This window comes from Protopterus annectens, chromosome 6.part0 (genome assembly GCF_019279795.1).
Source record: "Protopterus annectens isolate FY-2018-M chromosome 6.part0, PAN1.0, whole genome shotgun sequence".
Classification (NCBI taxonomy): Eukaryota; Metazoa; Chordata; order Ceratodontiformes; family Protopteridae; genus Protopterus; species Protopterus annectens.
This window is the reverse complement of record NC_056737.1, coordinates 1,135,383,202-1,135,410,839: the sequence shown is the minus strand read 5'-3', so window position 1 is coordinate 1,135,410,839 and position 27,638 is coordinate 1,135,383,202. Positions and strand designations below refer to the sequence as shown.

The following is a 27,638-nucleotide window of genomic DNA, read 5'->3' as shown; positions in this document are numbered from 1 at the left end:
CTATCCATTAACCTCTATAACTTTACTGAAGTTATCCTGTCCATCACCTGACCCAATAAAACAAACCCCCCAAGATCCATTATAGACTGGATCCTAGTCACCCATCCAAATAAAGTAACCTACTTTGGCACCATTCCCGACCACCTTCCAGCCTTCATTCATCATTCAGCTAGCTCTACCCCACATCAGCATCAATACATTCTCACTCGCAACCTTAGCAACTTCAACCCCTCAACTTTCTCAAATATTCTCAAACAAGTGAACTGGCAAATTGTAAATACCCTTCTTCTCGACAAAGCTATAGACCACTTCAACTCTATCTTCCTTGACACTCTAAACTCCCTAGCCCCACTAAGAAACAAAAGGATAAAAACTAATACCGCTCCATGGCTATCCAAAGAAACTAAACAAATTATGCTACAAAGGGACAAATCCTGGAAGCTTTACCAAAACAACAAACTGCCCAAAACCCTGCTCAAATAAAAACAACTCTGTAACCTTGCAAAACAACAAATCACTAAGGACAAAAAATCCTACTATATTAAGCTCCAGTCCAATAATAACAATAACCCCAAACAGTTCTGGAAATCCATAAATTCCCTTCTCAACCTCGGTTCCAAGAATAACCCCTGTCCTGACCCAAGTATATTTGACCTTGAATTAGGCTCCAAATTTAATTAATTTTTTATTGAAACTGTTTCTGACCTGACCAAGACTTTCCTCAACAATAAGCCATCTGTCCCCCATTCCTCTTCTTCTAGCCTCCCTAATAACTTCCCCCTTATGTTTGAGCTTAAACCTGTCTCTACTAATCTCATAAAAAGACTCCTATCCAAACTTAAACTTGCTCCAATGCTCCTGATAATATTCCCTCCTCCTTCCTAAAATGTGCTGCTGACGGTATAGCACTCCCAATCGGCATCATAATCAACATATCTATAAAGGAATCATATGTACCCAAACTCTGGCGTTCAGCCTACATTCTTCCTCTCCACAAAGGAGGCAAAAACACCAACATCTCAAACTTCCGGCCCATTGCTCTGCTCTCACCAATCTCCAAACTTTTCGAAAAATATATCCACCTCCAACTTATGCCTTTCCTAACCCAAAACCAACTCCTTACATCTACCCAGCATGGCTTCTGACCAGGCCACAGCACTATAACCACTCTACTGTTCTTTTTAGAAACTTTCAACCAAGCCTGAGATTCAGGACACTTAGTTTCCACAGTTCCTCTCGACCTTTCGATACTGTTTCCCATAAACACGTCACCTGTCATCTCTCAAACCTACATCTCTCACCAAATACTGTATCCTGGTTCTCTGGCTACCTGTTGGACAGATCTCAGACAGTCAAATGGAAGAACACCACCTCCTCCTTTCTACCTACCCCAACTGGGGTCTATATTAGAACATCGAAGTATTACTACTTTGAATGTTCTAATATCGAACCCTTTGCATTGAACTCTGAAAATAGCAAACCTGCAGAATATCGAATACTTTCCTAGGGAAAGTATTCGGTGGGCCGTTTCTGCAGCTTCACTATTTCCTCAACTGTGGAGCAAAGGTTACAGACCGGGCTAAGGTAAGTGTGCGAACGAAGGTGTGTGCTATTAGGGACCTTAGGGTTAGGGAGCGGGAAAGGTGAGTGTGCGATAGGGACCTTAGGGTTAGGGAGTGGGTAAGGTGAGTATGCGATAGGGACTTTAGGGTTAGGGAGAGGGTAAGGTGAGTGTATGGTAGTTACGGACCTTAGGGTTGGGTTAAGGTAAGTGGGTAGCTAGTAGTCTATGCATGGTTTAGTGTAGGGTGTTGTGAAGTGCATGTGTGTGGATTATGTATTTTGGTGTACTTGTGTTGTGTGTATGTTTGTTGGAACAGCAAATTTTTTCCCTGGGAAAAAAATTGCTGTTCTGAGTGTTCTATGTTATGGTGTTTTGAGTGAAATGGTTCGATATTAGAACATTCGATATAGTAATACTTCGATGTTCTGATATAGACCCCCCCATATGGCGTCCCTCAAGGGTCCATTCTCGGACCTGTTGCTTTTTAACATCTTTATCAATAACTTTCACTCTGCTATTCCTGATACTAAAGTTATTCAATATGCAGACGACTCTATGTTAGTCTGCTCTGCCTCAAACCTCCCTGAACTACTGACTAAAACCCAAACTGCTTTTTCAACTACTGAAAATTGGATGCAACAAAACCACCTCTCACTAAATGCAAACAAGTCTAAAATTCTACTATTCCCTCCCTCTAAGATTTTCTCTTATGACAAAAATTCATTCAAAGTCCTTAGCCAAACCAGCTCTTCCATAGAAGTTGTCCCCTTCACAAAACTTCTTGGCATTACTATTGATGAACACCTCAACTTTGATATCCATATTCAACAAAAAATAAAGAAAACCCACCAAAATTAGGTATGCTTTATAGGAACAAATCTCTTTCTCTCCAACTCTACTAGACATACTTTGGCTACTACTTACCTTCTCCCATCCCTATTATATGGAGCCCTTCTTCTAACTAATCTGACCTCTACCATCACCTCTTAGTTAGAAAACTGCTATAATAAGATCTCTAAATTTGTCTCCAGATCCAAAAATTCCACCCATCACTGCCTTACCCTTCATTCTCTGAACTTGCTAGAACTTTCTAATTACCTAGACTGCCTCCAACTTTTACCACAGCACACAGACTTGTATTTCACCTAAATAAATGTCCAGGTCTAACAAACATCCTTCGCCCCTACACCCCTAATAGACCTCTCAGATCTGAACATCAAAACCTAATTTCTATCCACAAACCTAAACAACCTGCTTGCCAACTTCTCCTCTCTTTCTCACTAGGCAAGAAATGAAATTCTCTCCCTTTCACACTTAGGACAGTATCAAACTCAGAAAACTTCAAAACCCAGCTTTTCACTCACCTGTCGTCCAAATGGAAATGCACCTGCTTTCACCCTATCTAATTCTATTTAACAAATGCCCTGAAGAGGTTTTTCTCCTGGGTTCCTAATCTCTCTATTACTCTGATAATTATTTTCTAGAGTTGACTCAAGCTCTCTGCAATTGCTATTCAATACATAATTTCAACTTTGCAAATATTGTAAATAGCATCTTACTTCAAATGAGTGCATGTAAAGTCTTCCCTTCCTCACTTTAAACGATTGTATGTATAATGTTTCTACACTTCAAATGCAATGAAGGTATATTTCAAATGAATCTCTACAGTACTGCCATCAGATATATCAAAATTATCTTTGTTGATCAAACCTGATACTGAATGTACATATTTGTAAACTGTACTTTATGCTGTAACTTCCATACTTTTGTAACCTTACTGTTTTATGTTTTATGGAGCTTTTCTCCCCGGGCCTCCACTGAAAACGGGCACACTTGAGCCCGGTGGACTTCCCCGGTAACCAAACTGAAATAAATAAATAAATATGACTTTTACCACCTTTGCACTTTTCCCTTTTTTACAGTATGGCAGTTCAGGAATTTGATGGTGTCCTGTAAAACAAAGTGGGATGACTGGCTATCTGCTCCATGTGGTGACAAGAAACAACTCTAATACATACTCATGATGCACTTCCTTTTTCCAGAGCACTCCTCATGGCAGTCTTAGCGATATCTTCTGTATCTGGAGTGCATGGCAGCTGTTTTTATTGTTGTGAATAGTACCAGTAGTGAATGCAGGATGTAGAAGGCTGTGCTGTGCATGACCACACACTTCATTGAGTGACATGTATGAAACGTTATGAAGTCAAAGAAAAAGTAAAAAGCTTTTTGTAATTGGGTAATGCATTAAAAAAGTTAAATCAGTAAAACATTGCCTTTCATATCTTAGAACTAATCTGTCTATTTTTTTTTTCAGGAAATAGGTTTGCTTCCATTCTTCAAAATTTCTCTGGATAATTTTCTTGAGAACAGAGGCATCACTGATGATCTGAATTCATATATACAGTACAGAATCAACACCAGCCAAGAAATATTAAGTAACATATCACTAAATGGTAAATCAGATTCTGTCACAGTTGGTAAAGTAAGCAACCATTTGATCACACGAAGCCAAGGTTCCTATCTTTATTTAAAGTTGACTCTTGACCTCTTTGAAAAGGGCCATCTTGTGATCAAGAGTGCAAGCTATAAAGTGGTTCCAGTGTCTTTGTCTGAGTTGTACTTGCTTCATTGCAACATGAAGTTTATCACCAATTCTGCCTTTGAAAGGGTGCTTCCAATTTTAAATGTGACTTTGGCATCCCTTCATCCTATGACTGCTGAACAGATTTTTCATGCTGTTAATGCTGGGTCAGTGACTGGGGAATTGGAATGGGAGGACTTCCTGCAGAGAATGGAGGTTCTTTCATGTTTTTTGATTCAGAGAAGAGATAAAACAAGAATGTTTTGTCATCCATCTTTCAGAGAATGGCTTGTTTGGAGGGCAGATGGAGAAAGCACAGACTTCCTTTGTGACCCAAGGTAAAGATTCCTTCATTTATTTCATATAGTGCCAGTTGCCATCTGTTTGTTCTTTTTTAAACATCCGGTGACACACTGTCCAGCATAATCCCATGGAATTATTTCACTTTGTTATATCACCTTTTGTAAAGAAATTATTGTGTCATTTATTTTATGTTCCTGAAAGGGTGACTTGATGGCAGTGCAACTTGATTGTATAGATTATGACTTGCAAAAAAAGTAAATATGTTTAGTATGCAATAATGTGCATGTGAGGGGCAAACACTGGAGTCAGAAAGTTCAGTCTCTAACTTTTCTATTTTAATGTAACTGAATTTCACTTGAGTATGTGAAAGAACAAGACACAAAAAGAAGAGGAAAACAAAAAATCTGCAAGCATATAAAATACCCAGTAACTTTTGTTTTCTTTCTTCTATGATCTATCAAGGCATAGACAAGAGGAGATGTAAGATGATGATCCGTGATGGTGGTGATGATGATAAAACAGCTTATTTATTTACATATAGGTTCATAGGTAAGTACTAGGCTAAGTGATCTTCTGGGCCATTTTAAGCTTAGCCAATTTTCCTTTTTTTTGCCCAAAATAACCTATACCATTTGGTTATAGATTGGCATTGCCCATCCCATGGTCAGTAATTATATATTACTCATAATGAGAATAACTGGATTATACCCTAGATAATTTGAGGAGACCCATGCATGGCATAAAACATTTAGGAACTGCCTCTGTTTATTAGTAGTACAGGGGCAATCCTGGGGTAAATCTTGTTTTATATCCTTAGACCTAAGTTGAGCTTGAATATGGACAGGGATGAACTTTTTTTATGTGGATGGGGGAGTCTGTTCCACAGCAGTGGCATCCTCTGTAAGATGTACCTGTCCTTCCAAAGCATTCTGCTGATGTTGCAGAAGAGGTTTAGATCCCAAGTATTTCTGATGCCATTTGACTTACTGATGTGCAATAAATTCGTCAGTAATGGGTCGGTCGGAGGACATTTTGTATGCCAGACACAGGTCACCCCTTAGCAGTCTGTAGGATGTAGAGTATACTGACAGAGCTTTAAGTTGGTCCATATAAAACATGTTTAGGCCTTCTATCCTGTTAGTAAGGTATTTGAATGTTTCAGTTGTTGCATTTGTCTGGACAGATGCATCCAAAAGGGGGCATTATATTCAATGACTGGCCTAATGAGGGCTGAGTAAAAGGGGACACTGACATCTCTAGATTTAGACACAGTCCCTTTGTTTATAAACTGTGCAATATAGAAAGACTTTCTTACAGCAATAGACACATGTTGGTCAAAAGGTGGGACACTGTCATAAGTTCCGAAATCCCAAACAACTGGGTCAGCTCTTAGGGGCTTATCATCAGTGTGGTAGTTCCAGGGTAAACTTCCCAAAGGATACAATAATGCATTTTTTGGTGTTTTGTTTCAGTCCAAGATTTTAGCACCAGTTATTTATTTTAGACAAATCTTCCTGCAGGATGGCTAAGTCATTTGGGGAGTCAGTGACTGCTCCTAGCTTGCAGTCTTCTGCAGGCTTAGTCAACCAGAACCCTTTGGTATTGGATTTTACTTTAGAAAAGTAGATGCCAAACAGGAGAGGTCCCAGCACAAAACCTTATGGGTCTCCACTGTTGACTGGTCTCTTTGTGGTGGTAACTTCCCCTATTTTGAATATCTGCTTCCTGTGAGCCAGTTGGCAATCCACCGGGTGACATAGGGTTTTATTCCAAGTTTATTTAGGTTTTTTATTATACCTGAGTGGGGAATTGTCAATAGCTTTGGCCAGATCAAGGTATTTATTATTTACTGTTTTAGCTTCATTCATTGCTGTGGTGACCTTTTCAAAAAAATCCACCAGGTTGAGTAAACATGAACTGCCTTTGATGAATCCAAACTGAGACGGGCCCAGTGTTTGGAAGTTCCCTGTGTCCTGATTGATTAGTTTCATGGTAAGTCTTTCCATCACTTTGCATTTAAGGGTCACCTAATGGGTCTGTAATTGCCTGGGCCTGTGGAAGGTCATCCCTTATGCAAGGAAATGACTGTAGATGTTCTCCATTCACTTGGTACAATACCTGTATGGAGGCTGAGATTGAACAGTACTGTTAGTGTGTGGGTACATCAAGCTTCATGTTATTTAAGATGCATCCAGGGATATTGTCAGAAACCACTGATGCAGTATTTTTAAGTTTTGATAGCACTTTTAGGACTTCATCTTGTATGATAGTTGGAGGTGAGCCAGTTTCAGATATATCTTGAGGAACAGACGGGAGAGATGGGTAAAGTTACAGTTAAGTTTATCAGGTAGTAGGTTCGCTATATCTTTAGCCTTAGTGGAAGTAACATCGTTCACAGTAAGCTTAGCACATTGCTGCATTGTGCTTTTGAGAGTATGAGCATAATTAAAAGTGCCCTGTGATTGTCTTTGGCTTGGGTAGCTATTTCAGTCTCATACTTGGCTTTGGTGGATTTTATTAACCTCCTGAGTTGTTTGATTACTTCAGTGACAAAGGCTGTAACATTCTGGGAGTTATTCTTCTGACTTTTGGTCAAGAAATCTTTTCCTGTAGCGTGTTGCTGTTATGGTCCCACCATTGGAGTTTCTGAGGCTTGCTCTGCACTTGCAGCACATACTGATATATTGTGGTGTACATTTCTGTATATTCAGTTAACTGTGTTTGGTGGGGATTTGAAGCTTGCCAGTGTATTACTTAGGAGTTGGTAATTTGTCTTAAAGAAATTTCTAAACGTACTTTGGGTGGAAGGGATCTCTGGTTTGTTTCATTTCAAGAGAGAGACTGCTTTATGGTCAGACTTAAGAAGTGATAAAGATACGCAAGGAATGGTGCAAGATGCTCCCATATTTAGTAAGGATAATATCCAAGATGTTATTCCCCCTAGTTGGATACTCTTAAGTGTTCCAGGACATTTGTATATACAAAGTCCAGGAATCTCTGCTTGTGCACTAGTGTAGGTTTCCCATTCTACAGTTGGATAGTTTAGAACACCTAGGAAAATAGTACTGGGTTTAATAGTAAGTGATTCTAGTTCCTGTGTTTTTTTTTTTTGTTTGTTTTTTTATCATAGAGGGAGTTGTTTTGCTAGCTAATATATGGTATGAGACCTCTCTGGTGGTTATTTGGACATGAAGAAGTTCTAGTGCATTGCACTGCTTTACCAGCCTTGATTTGAGACTCTTCTGGATGTAGATTGAGGTACCTCCACTTTTTTCCCCTTCCTGCACAGTAGCTGGCCTAAACGTGTGGAAGGGGTTTTAGCCCTGCACAGCCAGAATGCTGTTGGCTATTTTAACCCATGTGTCCATTACTATACAGAAATCAATGTCTTCCAGTGTGGGAAGGGCTTATAGGGAGTGGAGTTTTTTGTTCAGGCTCCTAGCATTGATCAGTAACACTTTCATGTTTCCTTTGCTTAGTACGTTATGGTTGGTAGGTTTATCCGGTTGGCGTTGCCAAAAAAAATAAAAAAAAGTACTATGGGGGTGGACAGTGTATTTACCAATAACTGAAACCCTAGTGGGGACAGATGCAGGCCATCCCTGATAAAACAGCATGGTCTGTCAATTATAGCCTCCCAAACTGACAAATATTAGACCTCCTTTGAATGACACCAAAAACTAAGCCAGTTATTGAAATCAATTTGTTTTTGCTCATATCACAGTATCATCCTTGGAGAAGGTAGAATGCTTTTCAGTGCTAGGCTTATACCTGCCATGGGCACATAATCTAAGAGCTCCATCATGTCTCTCTTCGTATAGTCTAGGGAGGTACACTTCAAGTCATTGACACCGGCATGAACTATGGCAGAGGCATACTGGTGCTTGTTGTTCAAGAACTTGAGTGCATGAGTGATCTCATGGATCCTGGCACCAAATAAGTAACTAACTGTTACTGTCTATTTGTGCAGCCTGGTACTTGTATTATGACTTTCAGTAATAGAGATACAGCTGGATGAAATGCGAAAGAAACTCTTTCATGGGTGATTTCTAAATTTTATTTATTTATTTATTGACATTTGTTAACCGGGTTTGTCCAACTGGGCTTGTGGCCCATTTTCAGTGGAGAAAAGCTCCAGTAATACATTTTAAAACAAGCACAATTTTAAACAATATTGATATAATAGCAGTTATAGCAAAATGATTCACATATGTTGGGTTACATGCATAAAGTTAAAGTTGCATTAAAAAGAATATAGTTCAATAGGTCAACAATAAACATTTTTTGGTTGTATAAAATTGTGCAAATGCATAGTAGACACATTGGAGAGAGAGGTGTAATGAGGTACTAAGTATGGTCCTTTTGAGGGTACATAAAGGGAAGGAAGACTAGGTAGGGTCCTGGCAGGGGCAGGTTCTGAAATTAAGAAAATAAGCTTTTAGTTCATTTTTAAAGTGTGAGGTGTGGGAGATTGAACGTAAGTCAAGGGGAAGTTTGTTCCAAGCATGGGCAAGGGAGTGTTTGTAGAGTAGTTTGCCTACTGACCTTTTTGGGTGGTAGATATCAAGTAATTGTTGGTTAGAAGTACGGAGGGTCCGGGATGGGATGTAGATGGAGACTAAGGAAGACAGAGATGGACAGAAGGAGGGTTTATAAAGAATAAAGTGTAGCATATGAAATTGATAAGATAGCAGAAATTGGGAAAGTTCAAGCCGTTGAAGAGAGTTTAAAGAAATACAGTGGTGTGAGTTGTATGGGGAGTTAGTTATGAATCTGGCTATTTTATGGTAAGCCTGTTGCAGTTTGTTTAGAGTGGAGGCCTGGATATTGGTAAGAACTGGGGCGGCGTATAAGAGGGAGGGAAGGAGGCGTGCCTGGCCCAGGGTAAGTCTAGATTCAGGGGTTAGGAACTTTTTGTTCCGATGTAGCAGACCTAGTTTCTGGTTTGTTTTTTTTTTATACATTGGAGTATGTGTAGGTTGAACTTGAGTTTGTCATCGATAATGACCCCTAGGAGTTTTGTGTGGGTGTCAGGTTGGATGTTTGTATTGTTAGAAGATGTAATAAAAATGAGGTTTTGTGATGAGAAAGAGAACGGGGAAGGAAAAGTAGGAGTTTGGTCTTTTGGGGATTTAGAATCAATAGGTTGTGAGAGAGCCATTGTTCAGTGGATAGTAGGGCTTGTTGGGTCAGGGAGTGTAGTTCAGGAATGTTATTTGAGATGGATATAAGAGTGGAGTCGTCGGCATACTGAATAAGGGAGGATTCTTTGCATGAGGTTTAAAGATCATTGGTGAAGATTTTAAACAAAATGGGTCCCAAGATGGAGCCCTGGGGAACACCACTGGAGATGGGAAGGAAAGGTGAGGAGGATGAGAGCCATTTGACAGATTGTTCCCTGCCAGATAGGTAACTATTAAACCAGGCAAGTGTGGAGGGGGATAGGTGGAGATTTGCGAGTTTGGATAGTAGTAGAGGATGAGAGACAGTATCAAAGGCTTTGGAGAGATCTAGGAAGAGACAGGAAATGAGTTTATTGTTGTCTAGGGCCTCTGCAATGATATGAGTGAAGGAAAGGAGGGCAGTGGCGGTGCTGTGGTGAGGACGAAATCCATGTTGGGTAGGGGTAAGTAAGTGTTGTGTGAGGAGGTGATTGAGAAGCTGTGCGCGAATACATTTTTCTAATATCTTGAAGAGGGGGAACAGAATGGCAATGGGACGGTAGTTTGAGGGGTCAGTGGAGTCTCCACCTTTATGAAGAGGGATAGTGAAGAAAGATTTCCATAGGGAGGGGACAGTTGATTCCAGAATAGATTAATTAGTATAGATACAAGATAGGCAATTGAGTCAGCAGCAAGTTTGAGGAATGTATGAGATAGATTGTCAGTGGAAGGAGAGCAATGTTTTAGCTTGAGTAGTAGAGATTTGATGTAAGTAATGGGAACTGGCTCAAAAGAAAACAAAGTTGTGTTAGTGGGACTTGGAGAGGTGGGTGTCGAAGTAGAGTTTGGCTTAGAGTTTACCAGATTTTGGATGGAAGAGATAAAGTGTTTATTCAGAAGGGTAGCTGTTTCCTGAGAGGAAGAGTTAGGGTTATGAGGAGGGATTAGAGTGCTTTCCAGGATAGAGGATGTTGTTGAGAGTTGATGAAAATTTTCGAGGATTGGATATATTAAGCTGGGCAGAGCTATAGTATAACTTTGTCATTAGTTGTATGTTTTTTTGCAAGGTTCCTCAGTTACCTGTATTTTTGAAGAAAAGGTGGTTGTTTAGTTTTAGTCCAGGTTTTCCAAGCATGATCTCTTTGTTTCATAAGGGACCTAGTCTCTTTGGAGAGCCAGGGAGCATGGTTTGATTTTACTCTGATCTTCCTAGAGGGAGCTAAGGAGTTTAGAGTATTCATGAAGATGCTATTGAAAGTGCTTACAACATCGTTTAGGGGGAGGTGTTTTAGGATGGACCAATCTATGTTGTGGAGAATGGAGTTAAATTGGGATGAATTGAAAGTCGATAGTTTTCGACAGTCTTTGATAAGGTGGGGTTTAGGAATATGGGAGTAGTGTCTTAAGATGGTGGTAGGGAGATGATCACTGAGGGAGTCAGGTAAGGTGGTGGGATTGTGGTGTGGTGGGGGGAATTGGTAAGGATCCAGTCTATGACGGAGCTGGAAGTGGAATTTTTCTGGAAGCGAGTGGGAGATGTTATAAGTTGGTGGAAGCCGTGTAGGTGGATACTGAGTTGGGGGGAGTCAGTTGTGAGTTTCGACCAATCAATGTTGACATCACCAAGGATAAGTGTCTCATATGGTATGTTGTGGGAGAACCAGGATAAGATGTTTTCAAGAATGGGCAGATCGTTACCAGGAGGAAGGAAGGTAGAGGCAATTGCAAGTTTTTTGTGGGGATTCAGATGGCAGTTAAGGATGATGATTTCAGCTGGGAGGAAGTCAGGAATTGGGGAAGGGTATGGTGAGAGGTTAAGAATGTTTGAGTAGAAGATGGCCACGCCACCACCTTTTTTACAGGTCTGTCAGATCAGAAGATATTATAACCTGGTGGGAGTATTTTACTATTTGAGATTTGTGGCTTGAGCCAGGTTTCAGATAGGGATAGGATGTGAGGGGTATTGAGAGCTATCCATGAGTGCAGCTCAGTGACTTTATTTGCTAGACTCTGAATATTCAATGAGTAAATAGTTAAGTATTTGGATGGAGATGATTGTTGTGACTGAGGTTGGTGACTTAAGAGGAGTAAGATGAGGGCAGTGTAAAGGTAGTTTTGGGGAGAGAAGAGGGGCCAGGGTTGGGGTGGATATCTCCAAAACAAAGTAGGTTTTTAGTGAGGAGAGAGTGTGTAGTAGATGCCACTACACCAGTTTGGGTTTGTGAAGGGCCGATCTTGTCTCCTGAACCTGATTGACTTCTTTGAATCAGTCTCTAGAGCCATGGACAAGGGTAAGGTGGTCCACACAGCCTATCTAGACCTTGCCAAGGCCTTTGACACCATCCCCCACTCTGGCATAATCGATAAACTTACTAAGTTGGGCATTAATCCCTATGTCACCCAATGGGTTGCTAAATGGCTTACTGATAGAACCCACACTGTAAAAGTAGCCGACTCCAAATCCAGCTCCAGACAAGTGACAAGTGGAGTACCTCAGGGTTCAGTCCTGGGGCCGCTCTTGTTTGGCATCTACTTCTCTGAAGTACAGGTCAACACTAAGGGACTCTGGCTAACAAAGTTTGCAGATGACTGTAAACTGGGAGCCATTATTGAATCCTCAAATTATGTGGATACTCTACAAAAGGGCCTTACAGAAACAGATGCTTGGTGCCAGAGCCATGGGCTCAAGCTCAATGCCAAGAAATGCATTGTTATCCCCTTTGGGAAAAAAACATGTATCCATGAATTACTATATAGGTGGCAGTACACTAAACACAGAAAGTGTGATAAGAGACTTAGGGACACAGGTGGACAGTGGTCTCACCTTCGATAACCACATCGCCACAACAGTCAGGAAATCCTTCTATGTGGCACACCACATCACGAAGGGCTTTTCATCCAGACAAAAGGAGGTAATTGTCCCACTGTACTCATCCCTCATTAGACCCATTATAGAATACAACGCCCCATTTGGTATGTACCTCTCAAGACATCTGCAACAACTAGAAAGGCCTCAGAAATACCTCACTAAAAGAATCACAGGCCTAAAGCAGATGCCCTACGCTGACCGCCTTAAAAACCTCCAGCTATACTCTGTCGCATATCGTCTACTCAGAGGCGATCTCTGCTTAACATACAAGGCCATGTCAAACCCAGAGCTGTTGGACATGCTACACTTAAAGAAATCCCAATCCCTCAGAGCTACACGCTCCAGGGATCTAAACCTTATCACAATAAACAAAACATGCTGGAGGGATAGGTTCCTGACCCAGAGACTCCCCAGACTCTGGAATAGATTGCCCATACATGTCAAGCAGAGTGCCTCTTTGGACCTCTTCAAAAGGAACCTTGACGATTGGATGGGAGAAAGGAAATTCACCCCAGGGATCACGTCAGTCACCCTGCTAGACAGGGGGTCCAGGAAAGTAAATAATGTGGGAAGAAATAGCCAGGGAATTGTTATGGCTAGGCTTGTATAGGCCCTAGGGCTGATAGCCTAGTACCAACCTATGAACCTAGATGGAGTTTATATAGTTTTTACTTAGCTTTGTGGGAAGGTTTAAAAACCTGATTTATGGATAGTTTATATAGACTTGAGGTAGAGGTAGTAAAAAGATTAGGGGAGATAGTAAAAGATGAAGTAGTTGGATATATGTTGTATAAGTCAGAAGTTGGTGAACATAGTAGTGGGTCAGAGAGATTGGAGTGGTAAGAGGTGGAGATAGAGAGAATAAGGAGTAGTGTAGAAGATATTAGAAAATAATACATGTTGGAATAAAATATGGTCAGATAGAGTAGGTAGAGAGACAGTGGTATAGAGGAAGTGGTGTCGACAAGATTGACAGATTAGTAAGGTGGTTGTGGCAATAGGCAGGAAGTGGAATTGTAGTGGCTAGTGGGACAGGAAGGGGAGGGATAGTTAGGTATAAAGGTAATTGTAATGGGGGTGGGTGGAAATGGGGGTAGGGGAGCGAAGTGAGCCCGAGCGTAGCGGGGCTAGCACCCTGGTCAAGATGAAGTCATAGAAACAATCAGAAAAAGATAGTGAAAAACTAGCTTGAGAGACAAGGATGTAAAGTTTCTAAAGGTATAGTCACCAGAAATAAAATAAAAAGAAATAAAATATGAGCAGAAGTAAGCTTACAAAAGGACACTGGCCTCAAGCTACACAAGTAGATTTACTTGAAACAAACCCAGTGCTGTATGGTTAAAATAAGCTACAATAGAGAGGGGCTTTGGAGGGGGGAGGGAGAGGTATTACTAGCAGCTAAAAGCAGGGCAAAACATAAAGCAAACATTAATATGTAAGAGTCTGAAGACAGTAAAATAGGGCAAGTGCACTAGGAAAGGCAATTATGAGTGAGGCTAGAAATGAATTCAGGGAAGGGTAAAGTGCAGAATAGGAGAATATACACAGAAACATTATGAGGATAGTGGGTAACCAAAGAGAAAGGATAGGAGCTGCTGGCGTCTGCTTTTTGTGGTGACTAGCAAAAAATAAAACACTGTAAATTCTCGTTGTGCTTATAAAGTCTAGTATTAATTAAAAGATTAGCTTATGTAGTAGTTAATTTACTGGGACACATACTTCAGTGGTATTATTTTAAGCTTAAAATGGTAGCTTCCGGACAGATAGTTAGAGTTGCAGGGTATCTGTTAAGGTCCTCAAACTTGTGTTGCCTGTCCTGTGACCAGGAGAAAACCGCAGGGAAAAATCCACTAGGGCTATAAAAACAGAGAAGAGGGAGATTAGTTATGAGCAAGTAATTCAGGAAAAAGAGTGAGAGACAAAAATACCATGGGTAGAGAGAAAAAAATTAATACAGGTAGGCAGAGACAGTATACCTAGCATTAATTTCCATTGTATGAGTGTCTTACACACATAGCTAGCTAAGAACACAGCAGTGTTTACACCTATGCATAAAGTAATGCAAAACAACAGTAGTTAACAACAGCACAGTGTAGACATACACAAGGCAATAATTCACAAAGCAGGAAAACAGAAATCCAAATTTAGTAAAAGTAACACAAAAGTAGTATTTTGTAGCTATGGAAACAGGAAGACTTTCTTGTGGGAAGGAGTCAACGGAAGCGTAGGTGCAGCAAGAGGCTCTTTTTCAGGCCGTAGAGTTGGGAATATTAGAAAAAGGCAGTATATGGAGTTGCATGGTGACTGTAGGCAAATGAGTCCAAGGCGCTACTAAATATATCAGTTATGTACTGCACATGCTTGGACAAAAAAAAAAAATCTTCTACTTGTGGGAAAACATTGGCTTTTTTTTTTTGTAATTTAAAATTTAGTGACCATCTATATGCTGTACGTCACACTTGCACTCCCCACACAAGGCATAGGGTATAAGGGTAATGTCCAGTTGTATCATCCCCAGAACTTTTTTGCCTCCAGTCTAAATGCCATCTTTGATCATCTGGCTGATCACCCAAGTCTTTTCTGGTTGCCTAGCCGTTCAGATACGTACCCCATTGGGTTTTTTTGACTTATCCTTTTTTGCTTTTTCATTTGTGTTGTGGGGTTTCATGTTATCCAGAAAGGGTAAATGCCAATGTGGGAGACAGATTCCCCATAAAGACCATCATGAGTAAGTGCTTGTTTTGTTTAAGAGTTTCTCATGACCATACATCCTGTACTATTTGTCAGGCTTTTGTTCCAAAGACCTTATGTAGTCATCTTTCATTCCTCACCTTTTGTCTTGAAAACCAGTGTCTAATGCTTTTAGCAAAAGATGCTGTGGAAGGTACTTTCCAGCCTGAGGGTCTGCCATTTTCGAAGAAGGCCAAAAAAGTTAGCTCACATTCTTCGTCTGTGCCTCCTCCACCAGGCATCTCTTGAGGCTGGTGAAAGCCTGGAGGGTCGTTTGGTTTCTGGGCTGAATTCCCCTGCCAAGACCGATTCGGAGGCTGGCATGGATCTGGCTTCTCACATTGCAGAAGTTCGTTTCAGACGTTCAGGGGAAACCGCATCGGATTATCTCAGAAGGGCCTAGGGGGTTCCACAGATACTGGTTAGGGAGTAAGTCCTAACTAAGATTATTGAGTGTAGGCCGTCATCAGAGCTATATGGCAGATGTCCCTTAAAAAAGAAGCAAAAGACAAAACATATTTCTTCTGCTCCCAAGGACCCCCAAAGTGAATGGCAGAATTTTACACAGGGTTTGTTCAGTGGTGATATGGCCTTGAAGTCTCCTCAGGGGGTCTCTTTCCTAGCTCTTCCTTGGTTGTCTTCCCCCCATTAAAAGGTCTAGAGATCAGGATTCCTCTGAAGAAGAAGAAGATTCTGATGAGGAATCCCTGGCCTATTCTACCCAGATTCCTTCCCCTTTGGATTATGGTTCTGAAGAATAGGAGTCTGCTAGTCCTTGAATCTCCTTTTGAGGAGATTTCCTTTGGGGATACCATTACCAGGATGATGACATTTTTTAAATGGGATTGTTTCCAAGTTTCTGAAGTTCAGAGGATATGATATGAGCTCCTTCAAATGGAATCTAAGTCCTTCTGCTGTTCCTCCTGTTTTGGCTGCTTTATTGGTTGCCTTTTCTTCTGCATCTCAACCTCCTGCTCCTAAAAAAATGGATAGGTTTTATAAAGTGCCTGATGACTGCAAATTCCTTTATAAGTGTTCCTCTGCTGACCCTTCATTGGTTTTGGTGGCATCTGACAAGCCTTCTAAATTACTGCCTTTTACCAAACGTCTTCCTTCTGATAAAGACAGCAGGACAGTGGAAAGGCTGGGTAAAAATGTTTATAAGTCAGCTACCCTTGCCTTTCAGGCTAATTATCAGGCTCATATGACCAGATATGTTTTGGCTCTCCTTTCTCAGGCTTGCTAGGTTATTTCTGACCTTCCTGATTCTGAGGGAAAGACTTCTGCCTTGTCTGTGTTAGGAGCGTCTTCTCAGGTAGCTTGCCATTCCATTAAATGTAGTGATGATGCAGCAAATGCTTCTTCTAGGCCTGCTGCTTCTGGCTGTGTTGAGATATTCCTGACTACACCTTCAACCTCTGCCTGATGATTTTAAGGCTAAGTTGATGGATGCTCCTGTGGACAAAAATGTTTGTTTGGTGCTGCTGCAGCTGATTTGTTCAAGTTCCTGCAGTGGAAAGGCACGGAGTTATAAGACTTGAAACATATTTCTGTTTCTCCTGTGCCAGAGTTCCAGAGAAACTATCCTAATAAACCGGCCTTTGTTAGAAGGCAGTCTCATTCTCCTCCTAAAGGCAAGAAGGGTTGTAGGAGGTTTCCTCCAGCTACGTCTACACAGACCCCATCCTGCTGAGAAGCCTTCCTTTCCTGATAAACCAGGTGCTATCTGACTACCCGATTCTTCCCAGCCACATTCCTGTTTGTCCTAGTCTTTCTCTGTCTCTTCCTGTCTGGTTAAGCATAATCCAAGATTCCTGGGTTCTTTCCATCATTCCACAGGGGGTATTTCATGGTTTGGAAATCTCTCCTCCACTTCATGGGCATTCCTCAGCCACCTCAAGACCAGTTGTTGTCTTTTTCCAGAGGTGCTTCAGGGTCTTTTAATTCAGGGAACTATTCAAGAGGTTCCATCTGCTCAAAGGGGGAAGGGGTTTTATTTCAGAATATTTTTGGTTTCCAGAAAAGATGGCACTTGGAGACCCATTCTGGATCTTTTGTCACCTGAATACTTATCTGAAGGTTCCTTCCTTTCAAAAGTTATCATTTCAGACTTTGTTCTTTGTTCTGCTTTCTCAGGCATTTATGGTTTCTCTGGGTCTCAAGGATGATTATCTCCATATCCCAATTCATCTCCTTTTAGGAAGTGTTTGTTTCTCTTTTGCTTCCTGGCATTTTCAGTTCTCTGCTTTATCCTTTGGCTTCTCTGCTGCTTCAAGAGTATTTACCAAATGCCTAGCTCCAGTGATTGCTTTTTGCAGGCTCAAAGGCATTCGGCCTATTTAAACATCCTGCTTATTCAAGCTTCCTCTCCAGAGATTCTTTTACAGCATGTTCAGTGGGTCATCGCTCTGTTGCAAAGCTTGGGGTTCACTGTAAATTTTCAAAAGTTCTTCCCGTTCCCATCAAGGGATCATGTTTTTCTCAAATGCAGAATCTGGACTGTTCTATACTAGCATCCCTGCCTTCTCCTAAGGTTTTGACTCTGATTTCCAGTTTTCAAGTCCCTTCTTCCTGTGGCGTTGATTTCAGCCAGCGAATTTCTGAGGGCTGTGGGATTCATGGCATCATCATCCCTATGCTTCCCTTTGCCAGATTGCACATGAGAAAGCTTAAGTGGTATCTAAAGTCAATTTGGCTTCACCATGCTCATACTGTAGAGTTTCCAATCCCTCTTCTTCCATGTGTCAAGTTGGAATTTCAGTGGTGGATTCACCAACTGACTGAATCCAGGCCTTCCCTTTCAGCGTCCGCTTCCCTCTCAGGAGCTGTTCACAGATGCCTCAGACTGGGGTTGTGAAGCTTCCTTCGGAAACCTAAAGATGCAAGGCCTTTGGTCTCCTCAGCAGGAGAAGGAGCACATTAGTATCAAGGAGATGAGAGCTCTTCTGTTGGCCCTCACTGCTTTTCATCCTCTATTTTCTCCAGGGAAATCCTACTTGTCCAAATGGAAGAGGTTTTCTGTTTGGTGTCTTTCTCGTAACCTAGACTCACTCACTGTGGATTTTCCTTTGGTTCTTTGTTATTTGCATGAATTGCTCAATGCTGGGTTGGCATCTTCTCCTATTAAAGCCCACCTCTCGGCTATTTCTGCTTGTCTGCCTTTAACTGTCCCTTTGGCCTCTACGTTCGAGGCCAAACAGTTTCTTAAAGGTGTCCTTCACATTAGACCTCCCAGGAAGCCTCTTTCCCCTTTCTGGAATCTTAATTTTGTTTTGGAGAAATTAATTCAGGCTCCTTTTGACCCTGCAGCTTCAGCTTCCTTACAGCATTGCTCTTGGAAGACTGTTTTTGTTAGCCCTTTCTTCTGCCAGATGGATGTCTGCTCTGCAAACTCTTATGGCTGTTCCTCATTTTTTAGTTTTTCATAAGGACAGAGTGTATCCTCATACCAGTCCTTCTTTTATGCCTAAGGTGGTGAATGAGTTGTCTCTTAATCAGTCTATTAATTTGCCCAGTTTTTTCCCTTCTCCACAGTTAGATAGTGAGAAGGTGTGTTGCATACTTTGAATGTGCATTAGACAACTCGGATTTTATTTGGACAAAACTAAAGATTTTAGAAAATCTGACCAGCATTTTGTTTCTTTGCATCCTAGATCATTAGGTTTGGTGGTTTCCAAGCAGACTATATCCTCTTGGATGTCTAAAGCCATTTCTTTTTGTTATTCTTATGGTAAGAGCCTTCCTTCTGCGGTTAAGACTCATTTTATTAGGGCTTTGGCTTCTTCTGGTGCTTTTTCCAGGGGTTTGGATACTAATTTTATCCTTGAGGCATCTTCCTGGTCTTCGGTGCATACCTTTACCAAGCATTATAAGTTGGAAGTCATATCCAGGGCTAGAATGGTTCTGTTGGGGCATATTTCATGGGTTCCTAGAAGGCTCTATTGGCCCTTCCTCCTCCCTGTCTTCTTCCTGAGCTTTGGCATGACTCATGTTAAGAATACTGCAACAGTGAAAAGGAAGGACATAGTACAGCTGTGTAAAATCTTACCATAACAATAGATGTCCTTTTCTTCACAGTTGCAGTATTTGGTCCCTCCCTCCTCCCCCTGGTCATTTGTCCCTTTGGACGTACATGTTACCCTGTGGTATCCTAGGGCTGGGTTCCTTTTGGGGCTGTCAATTCTAAGGATGATACATCCAGATGATACCTTTATGCCATACGCATTGTGCGGGGAGCATAAGTATGACATACAACGTATCAATAACTTAAAGGCTTTGGTGTATTGGCTGGACGTTGGGTCGTCCTTGGCAGGGGATCCCTCATGTTAAGAACACTGCAGCAGTGAAGAGAAGGACAGCTACTGTTATGGTAAGATTTTACACAACTGTACTTCAGTTAAATTACATAAAGTGATAAAAGGGAAGGCTGAAAAAAATAAACAGTTGACTTTAAATGTAAAAGGAGAATTAGAAACAAGGGGCCTTGTCAAGATGACGTCACATAAAAGACGACTATCTTAAGGAATGTAAACGTAAAAGAAGAAAAAAAAAATTAACACAAGGGATAAAGAGATGAATAAAGTGAAATTAGGAAAGAAACTGAGAAAATAGTGGAAAAGCTTAGAAGAAGAAAAATTAAAAAAAGACAAAATTGTGTTAGAATCCAAAACATGCCAACGTGAAAGGATAAGAAGACTAAAGGTGCAGAATTTTTCTGGCTGGAAGTTGTATATGTGGGAACAGAATGCTGTAGAAAGGAATTAAGATGGAAAAATTGTAGTTTTCGAAGAATGTTGCAAACCTGAAAGAAAAAGAAACTGAAGAGTGAGCTAAGCTGTGAACTATAAACTTGAAAAATGGTGATACAGAAACAAATGTTTAAAGACTAATTTTGATTGGGGGAAATTAAAGACATGAAAGATGTTATTCAACCAGTGCGTATCTGAACAAAAGAAACCAAGATGGGTGAAGGTTGCTTGAAGATGAACTATGTTGTAGAACTAGCATCGTAGTACCTTCTTAACCCCCCCCCCCCCAAAAAAATTTTTAGAAAAATGTAGTGCCGCATTGGCTCATTCATTCCTCTTAGGCCAAGAGTCCTATGCCTCATTCATTCTACATATCAAAGAAATCATTAAGAAACTATATACCATATCACGAGCAGCGGGGGAAAAATAGTTTTATTCCATATTCAGCCCATTTCTATGGCAGAAAGCTTTCTACTTTTCCAAACAGAAGCTACTGATGAGATGCACACACACACATATATGTTGTTGTTTTTCTTTTGACTTTTCCTGCTTAGGGGTCACCACAGCAGAACTCCGGTCCGCTAATGATTGGCAGTAGATTTTTACGGTGCTGAGGTGCCAGCTCGACACCCAACCTTCAACGAAGGCACACCCATTCACGCATGTCTTTTGAACGCGACTCTACTGCAGGGAGGACATGCAGACTCCACACAGAAAGCGCTCCAGCTGAGAATCGAACGGGAGAACCTCTTGCTGTGAGGCAACAACGCTACCGCTGCACCACTGCGGCTTTGTATATATAAATAAATATATATATATATATATATATATATATATATATATATATATATATATATAGGGTCTGTATCACATAGTCGAAGTGCCGTAACTTCGACTGACGTTCGAACACATATGTCCAAAGTTACGAAACTTCGACTAGCTGTAAAAAAAAATAAAAATGGAAAAATGTGAAACTTGTTTTATGCAGGGGGGCACCCCCCACACCCCCCACTACTTAAATATAACAAATCTGAGATCGCACCACATTGAAGTGAATGGAAACCTGCTGCAGTAGCCTGGGCTGTAGGTCTGAAATTGTCCACTTGGCCGTTGTGCGACTTGCAAGCATGAACTGCAGGTGATCTCTGACGTCTGTTGTTTCTAGTTTAATGTATATGCTCCTATTTTCTATTTTTAATGTTTTATTTAGTTTGTACAGTATACTATTTTGTAACATCACATCCACATTTAATACCAAATGCCACCATGCTGTTTTGATAAATGAAATATTCCTTAACTTGAAAGATATTTTTCAACAATGTGTACTTGGTTACATTTAAAAACTTGTTTGTAAGCATTGCATGTTGTACTGTTGAACGTTTCATTGTGAATTCCTTGTATCTGCACCAGAACCTTGTCATAAATCTCTTCCAGGTTTAAAACTCTAATGTTTGAAGAGAGTTTCTCAAAAACTCATGTCATTAATGCTTCATAATTTTTTTTTTTAATCATGACAAACCTGTGTCCGTAAATGTATCTTTTGTAACACTGAATAACTTGTCCTATTTGTTATAACTTATGCTTTAGTTATTGTCTTTTATAGATAATAATGATTACCTGGCTCTTTTTGTCTAGCTTTGCTCAGTACATATTGGAAATACCCCAAGTTTGGTTTCAGTATCATCTGTCAAATCTTTCAGGGCTTTACCTGAAATAAACACAGTAATTAAGACTGTCCATAGTGATCCATGCAATATATAACAGAAATAAACAGGATATATTACTGTGCCACTAAATCGATAACTGATAAAGTTCTGCCACAAGAACACAGGGTAGTGAGGGAAAGGAAGCGGAGAAACCAAATACCATCATGGAAGTAAGTATTGAACAGAGAAAACTATAAAGCAATTGAGACAAGAAGTGTCACTGCTGGAGGAGTATAGAAGAGGGAACAGACAACAAAATACTTGGATGTGATAAAGGCAATGCACAGTGTTAGAACAGTTCAGGATCTATCATGCAGTTTCACAAATAAACTAAAAATCTTAGCACAAGGGGAAAAACAAGATACACAGATAAATACAAAGGAAAAGTACAAAATAAGCAATTTATTGATGACCCAAAAAGTTTTATAGAGAATTGGGAAACAAGGTAAAAGGAATTGAAAGACCAATAAAAAGACAAAATAGATACATTTTGGAGAAGTATTTATGAAGATCCTGTTGAACATAAAGATACTAAATGGAGAAGAAGTAAAAGAGAGAATCAGAAGTTCAAATGTACAGGATATGAAATGGATGAAGTAACAGCCAGACAGATTGAAACAAAGTTAAGAAAAGCCTCTAATTGGAAAACCCCGAGCCCAGATGCAGTACCTAACTTCTGGTTAAAAGTATTAACATCTTTGCATGAAGACACCAGCCTGGCTAACAACAGGAAACACAATACTCCTACTTAAGGGTGAACCTGCAAGCTACCCTAAAAATTATAGACCAGTAACTTACCTTCCGACGACATATAAACTATACACTTGAATTGATGCAGACAGAGTTTAAAGTCATTTAGAAGAAAACTCGGTTATGGCAATAGAACAAAAGGGCAATGAAAGAAAGTCATATGAAACAAAGCATCATCTGTTATATAAAGTCATAGTAGAGAACTGTAAAAAGGGGAAGAATCTAAGTATGGCATGGACTGACTACAAAAAAAGCATTTGATAGTTTCCCATATTCATGGATAAAAGAGTGCTTAAACAATGTACAAGATACACCCTACACAAATCCGACTATATTACAGTGACCATGAGCAGTTGCAGACCACTTTGGAATTAAGCCATGATAAAGGACAAAAAAATAATTCCGGGATAAAAAAATCATCGGGGGATATACCAGGGTGACTCTCTGTCACCACTGCTATTCTGTCTTGCCCTTAACCCATTAAGCTGTCTACTTTAAGCCATGGCTATAATTTGACTGCTAGAAAACAGCAGAGTATAAAGACCTCTCATCTTCCCTTTATCGATGATTTAAAACTGCATAGCTCATCAGATGAACTGAAAGCATAACTTTTTCAAATGATATAAGAATGTCATTTGATCCTGATAACTGTGCAAAAGCAACCTTCAAAGCAGGAAAACTGCAGCATCAAGAAAACATCAGTTTGTGACAATAATGTGATATAAAAGAAATTGAGCAAGAGGAAGTGTACATATTTGGGAATTTGTGAAGGATCAACAATAAAACATGAACAAATGCAAATAAACTTAACAGTTTTGGAGTAATTGATTGGCCCCAAAACATGTTGGATAGATTGGATAGATTAGACAGGAAAACAAGAAGGATGCTTCATGCTCACCAAATGTTTTATAAAAAGTCAGTGCATACCAAGATTATATATTCCCCCGTTCTGAAAGAGGTACGAGTCTCCTTGAAATTGATTACATGTATAGATCTGCAGTCGTGGGATTGCACACACATCTGCTGAGCTCACAAGACCCAAACGTAGTGAAAGTTTTGAAACATGAGGAGAATAAATGTAAGATGACTTCCTTGATTAGTCTAGCAGAAACGTAGCATCAAGCAGGAATAGAAATCAAACCAGAAGTTGATTAAAAAAAAGAAAAAAACAGGCAGCAACTGAATATGCCAAAAACAAAAGAAAGAATATAAGGTGAAGAAGGATCAAATGAGAAGGCAAGAAATGTGGAAAATCCATAAATATAGTTGCAAGTATAGAAAACTTATTGAAGAACCTCATGTTGGTCTGAATCGAACGCAGGAATGGTTAAGGAGAAGTGAATTCAAACCAGGTGATAAAAGGTTAATATTGGCAGCCCAAGATAGTGGGCTACATACACGTTGGTTTCAAAGTCCATTGAACATGTGGGAGAAAGACAAATGTAGGTTTTGTAAAACAGAATTGGAAACAGTCACACAGCTCATTGCTGGTTGTGACATGCTAATGGCAAAAGAACTGTTTACTGAAAGACATAATAATGTGGCAAGACTGTTGCACTGGGGACTGTGCAAACATTATGGTATTGAAGTGGTTGAAAAATACTGGAAACATGAGCCACAAAGCATCGTAGAAAGTCTACATCACATGGGATCACCCATTACCAGCAGTTCAAAAGATAGCTGTTAGAAAACCGGATATAGTGGTCCATGAAAAGAAGACAAAAGTAACATTGATCAGTGAAATCTCCATGCCCAGTGACTTGCATACAGAGAGGCACAAAGTCATAAAATATCAGGATTTGCAGGCAGAAACAAGAGCAATGTGGAAGAAAGATACCCAGACAGTTCCAATAGTAGTAGGAGCAACAGGTCTTATAAAAAAAAGAATCTACAAGAGTATTTAGATATGTTACCAATACACATAACTCCGTACGAATTACAGGAGTCATTATTGGGCACATAGCGGGTGCTGCATAGAGCACTTCTGGCTGACATCAAAGATTGAAACAATATTAATTTCACAAACTTGTATCATACTTTGATTTGGGAATGGGGTCCATTCCCGTCATGGTATTAGAAACCCAAAATATTTGGAGAAATTGAAAAAGGTTTTCCCATCCATGGTATAATGCTTCACCCTAATGAACTCCCCTATTAAAAATGAAATGAATCCAATAAATGCAGGATGCCAACTTACTGCACTAATAATAAATGTGACGTTACATAATTTTCTCAGGTCTTGTCCGTTTTCCCCTCCCCACATATATTTTTACAAAAAAATAAAAACATTACTGTCAGGTGATATGCCTACATTTTCCTGAAATTCCCCGTGCCCAAAGCAATAAGATGACCAGGGGAGTTAACAAAGATCAATGTTTTTAGGAGTAGTAGGTTGCATGCTATGGCTCATACATTCTCTGAGGTGAGGCTCAAACATGAGGATTGGAAGTTTTCCTTTAAGCCCTGACATCCCCCACACATTTTTTATTTGCATTCGAGGTGTGGACATGCAGTGAGTCTTTGATGTATACTGTGCCTGTGGGAGGTGATGATCAGTTTGCCCCTGCCACCCTTGTACGCAAAAAGTTCTTTGTATTCCCCATTTTCTACCAGGGACTTTACTGCAGAGTGTGTATTCACAAGCATATGCCCTTACCTTTTTTTTGAGTGAGTTGAGCAGGATCATTCCTCTTCTCCTACTGCCAGCTCCAGCAGGTGCCTGAGCTGCTAGCAGATCCTAGTTGCCTAGGTAATAGTCAAGACTTTGTCCTTCCACATTAGTGGAAACTGACTGTGTTTGACTGTGGTCAGTTGTTAAGAAGTTTTGCCTACATTAAGTGTATTTTGGCTTGTTCATGTATATAGTTTCCCTATGTTTGATCAAACGTACATTTGTTCAAGAAGCGCAGGGGTGTGATTTAATGTTGACGATATGGATGGCGGAAAAGTGGATATGTTGATGATATGGAATGTCAATACTACTAAGTGGATTTGGGGGTTGAGAGCGTGTGTGTGTGTGTGCGTGAGAGAGTCAAGGTTAGGGTCAGGGATGAGTAAAGGATGGGTATTGTGTGTTAGTGAGTGTGTGTATTTTAGGGTAAGGGTTAGGTTAGGGATAGATGTAGTGTTTGTGAATGTGTGTTTGAGTCTGTCTTGTGTAATGGCAGTGTGACAAGAAGGCTTTAATGACATTAAGGTATAAGGTTAGGGTTGGGAGAAAGGGCAGTATTTAAAGTTAGGGTTAGCACCCATTACTAAGGTGGTGCAGGGGGACAGACAGCCTGGATGATAGGATCTTAATTACTTTTAAGCACCTGTTTACTGAGGTCCTGCACAGGTACTAAAGGAGGCAAGAAAGCCTGCTACTTGAAAATCATGTATTAGCAAATGGAAAAGGTTTTCTAGTGGTGCCAACAGCATAATCAGCACCCATTTGGAGCTAGTTGTTCTCTGGTTTTACAATATTTGTGTGCGTTACTATCCTATGGCCTTTCTTATTCCTCTATCAAGGTTCATTTATCAGCCATTTTAGCATGTCTGCCCATGGCTCCTCCTCCTTCAATGCAGTCTCATGTCAAAATATTCTTGAAAGGGGTTTTGCCTAAGAGGCCTCCAGGAAAACCAGTGGCCTCTCCTTTGGATCTTAATTTTGTGTTAGAGAAGCTAACACTTGCTCCATTTGAACCAGTTAACTTCGCTGACTTGATGTTCTTAAAATGTTTTACTGATTGCTCTGACCTCTGCAAGAAGAGTTTCTTGAGTTGGGTGAGTCAGCCCTATATCTTTTTACATAGGGACAGGATTTCTTTCAGAACTCATCTTTCTTTTATGTCTAAAATGGTATCTGAGTTTACTTGAAGCCAAATTATCCATATTCTCATTTTCTTTGCTGAACCTAAAAATGAAGGAGAAAGGATACTCCATATCTTGGATGTCCGCAGACAACTCAGCTGCTATCTTGACAGAACTAAATCGTTCAGATCTTTGGATCAACTATTTATTTCTTATGAAGGTAAGAAGGAACAACTCTGTCAAAACAGACAGTTTCCAAATGCTTTTCTCAGGCTCTGTGTCAAAACAGACTATTTCCAAATGGTTGCCACAGGCTATTACCTTTTGATCTCATGTTGTCCATTTCATTCTTCCTCACTGATGGCCTTGGATCCGAAATCTGATCCGATTTGGACACTTTTACAAGACTATGATCTGAGCCTCAAGCTCTTCTCTCTCCCATAATGCCTCACAGCTGCTATAACCCCCTCAGATCTCATTTTCTGCCTTCCAGCACAGACATGGTCAGCTGCACTCGACAATTTAACAGGTAAGTGGTTTCCTATACATTTTCTCTTGAGAAATTTTCCTAGTTTACTTAGACGACTACCGTTCTTGGCTGTTTCTTGTCCTTTCCGTATCCCCCTCTTGTAGTTTTTCAACTTTGAGTGTTAGCCCCCTACTTTTTGCTGGTCTTTGGCTAGTGCTTCGACTGTTCTTTCCTCCCGTTGTTAAAAAAATAATAATAAAATAATCTAATAGGAGTTCCTTTATTTTTGGTAAGATAGTCTGTTATCACGGTGTGTCTGTTGTGTGTGTTACGGTGTTATGGCGCACTCTTAAAATGTCTGACAAGCCAACTGGTTTCCCATCCCTTCCCTAAGAGCTTCGGTCTTTGACAGCATGAATACAGTGCTGTCTGGAGGCTACAGATCTGGGGTAGGCTCCACACCTTCCCCTCGGGTAGTTTTGGCCCCTAGGGAGAGGGAGGGGGTCCCTCGAGCCTATCAACCTTTCAGGTGGTAGTGAGTACCTTCTCTAGACCTAGAGCTGCATCTCCTCATTTTCCGGATCCTACCCAGCTCACATCTCATCTGAGCCCTGTTCCCTTGCATCTTGCCTTAAGTCACCCCCCCCCCCCCCCCGAAACAGGCCTTCAGACTACTACTAACCCTCAGGGGATTTCCCCACTCTTCTGACGCCTCTCCTGATCACCCCACAGAGGCGGTACTTCACAAGAGAAAGTGCAAGAGGAGGCACTTAAGTTCTCCTCTGGAGTCATTAACAGAAGACACTGACTTTGATGAAGGAAGAGGGATTCCCATGATCTCCACCTGGAGACATTTCCTTTGGAGACATTCTGGAAATACTGAGCCAGAAAGGTGGATGGTCCTCCCGGCCTCCCACTTCTGAGGAGTATGTGTTTCTGGAGGCCTTTGGGGTGACCGCCCCCC

The 27,638-nt window shown here is 40.6% G+C and overlaps 1 protein-coding gene across 2 annotated transcripts in view; it reads left to right on the top strand.

The window, feature by feature from the left end:
- The window catches only part of TANC1 (tetratricopeptide repeat, ankyrin repeat and coiled-coil containing 1), a 3,647,153-nt gene that overhangs the window by 2,754,592 nt on the left and 864,923 nt on the right, over nt 1-27,638 (top strand). For both annotated transcript variants that reach the window (XM_044074752.1, XM_044074753.1), the window contains exon 16: nt 3,879-4,483. In XM_044074752.1, coding sequence (XP_043930687.1) covers nt 3,879-4,483 — 605 coding nt within the window. The remainder of the gene's footprint in view (nt 1-3,878; nt 4,484-27,638) is intronic.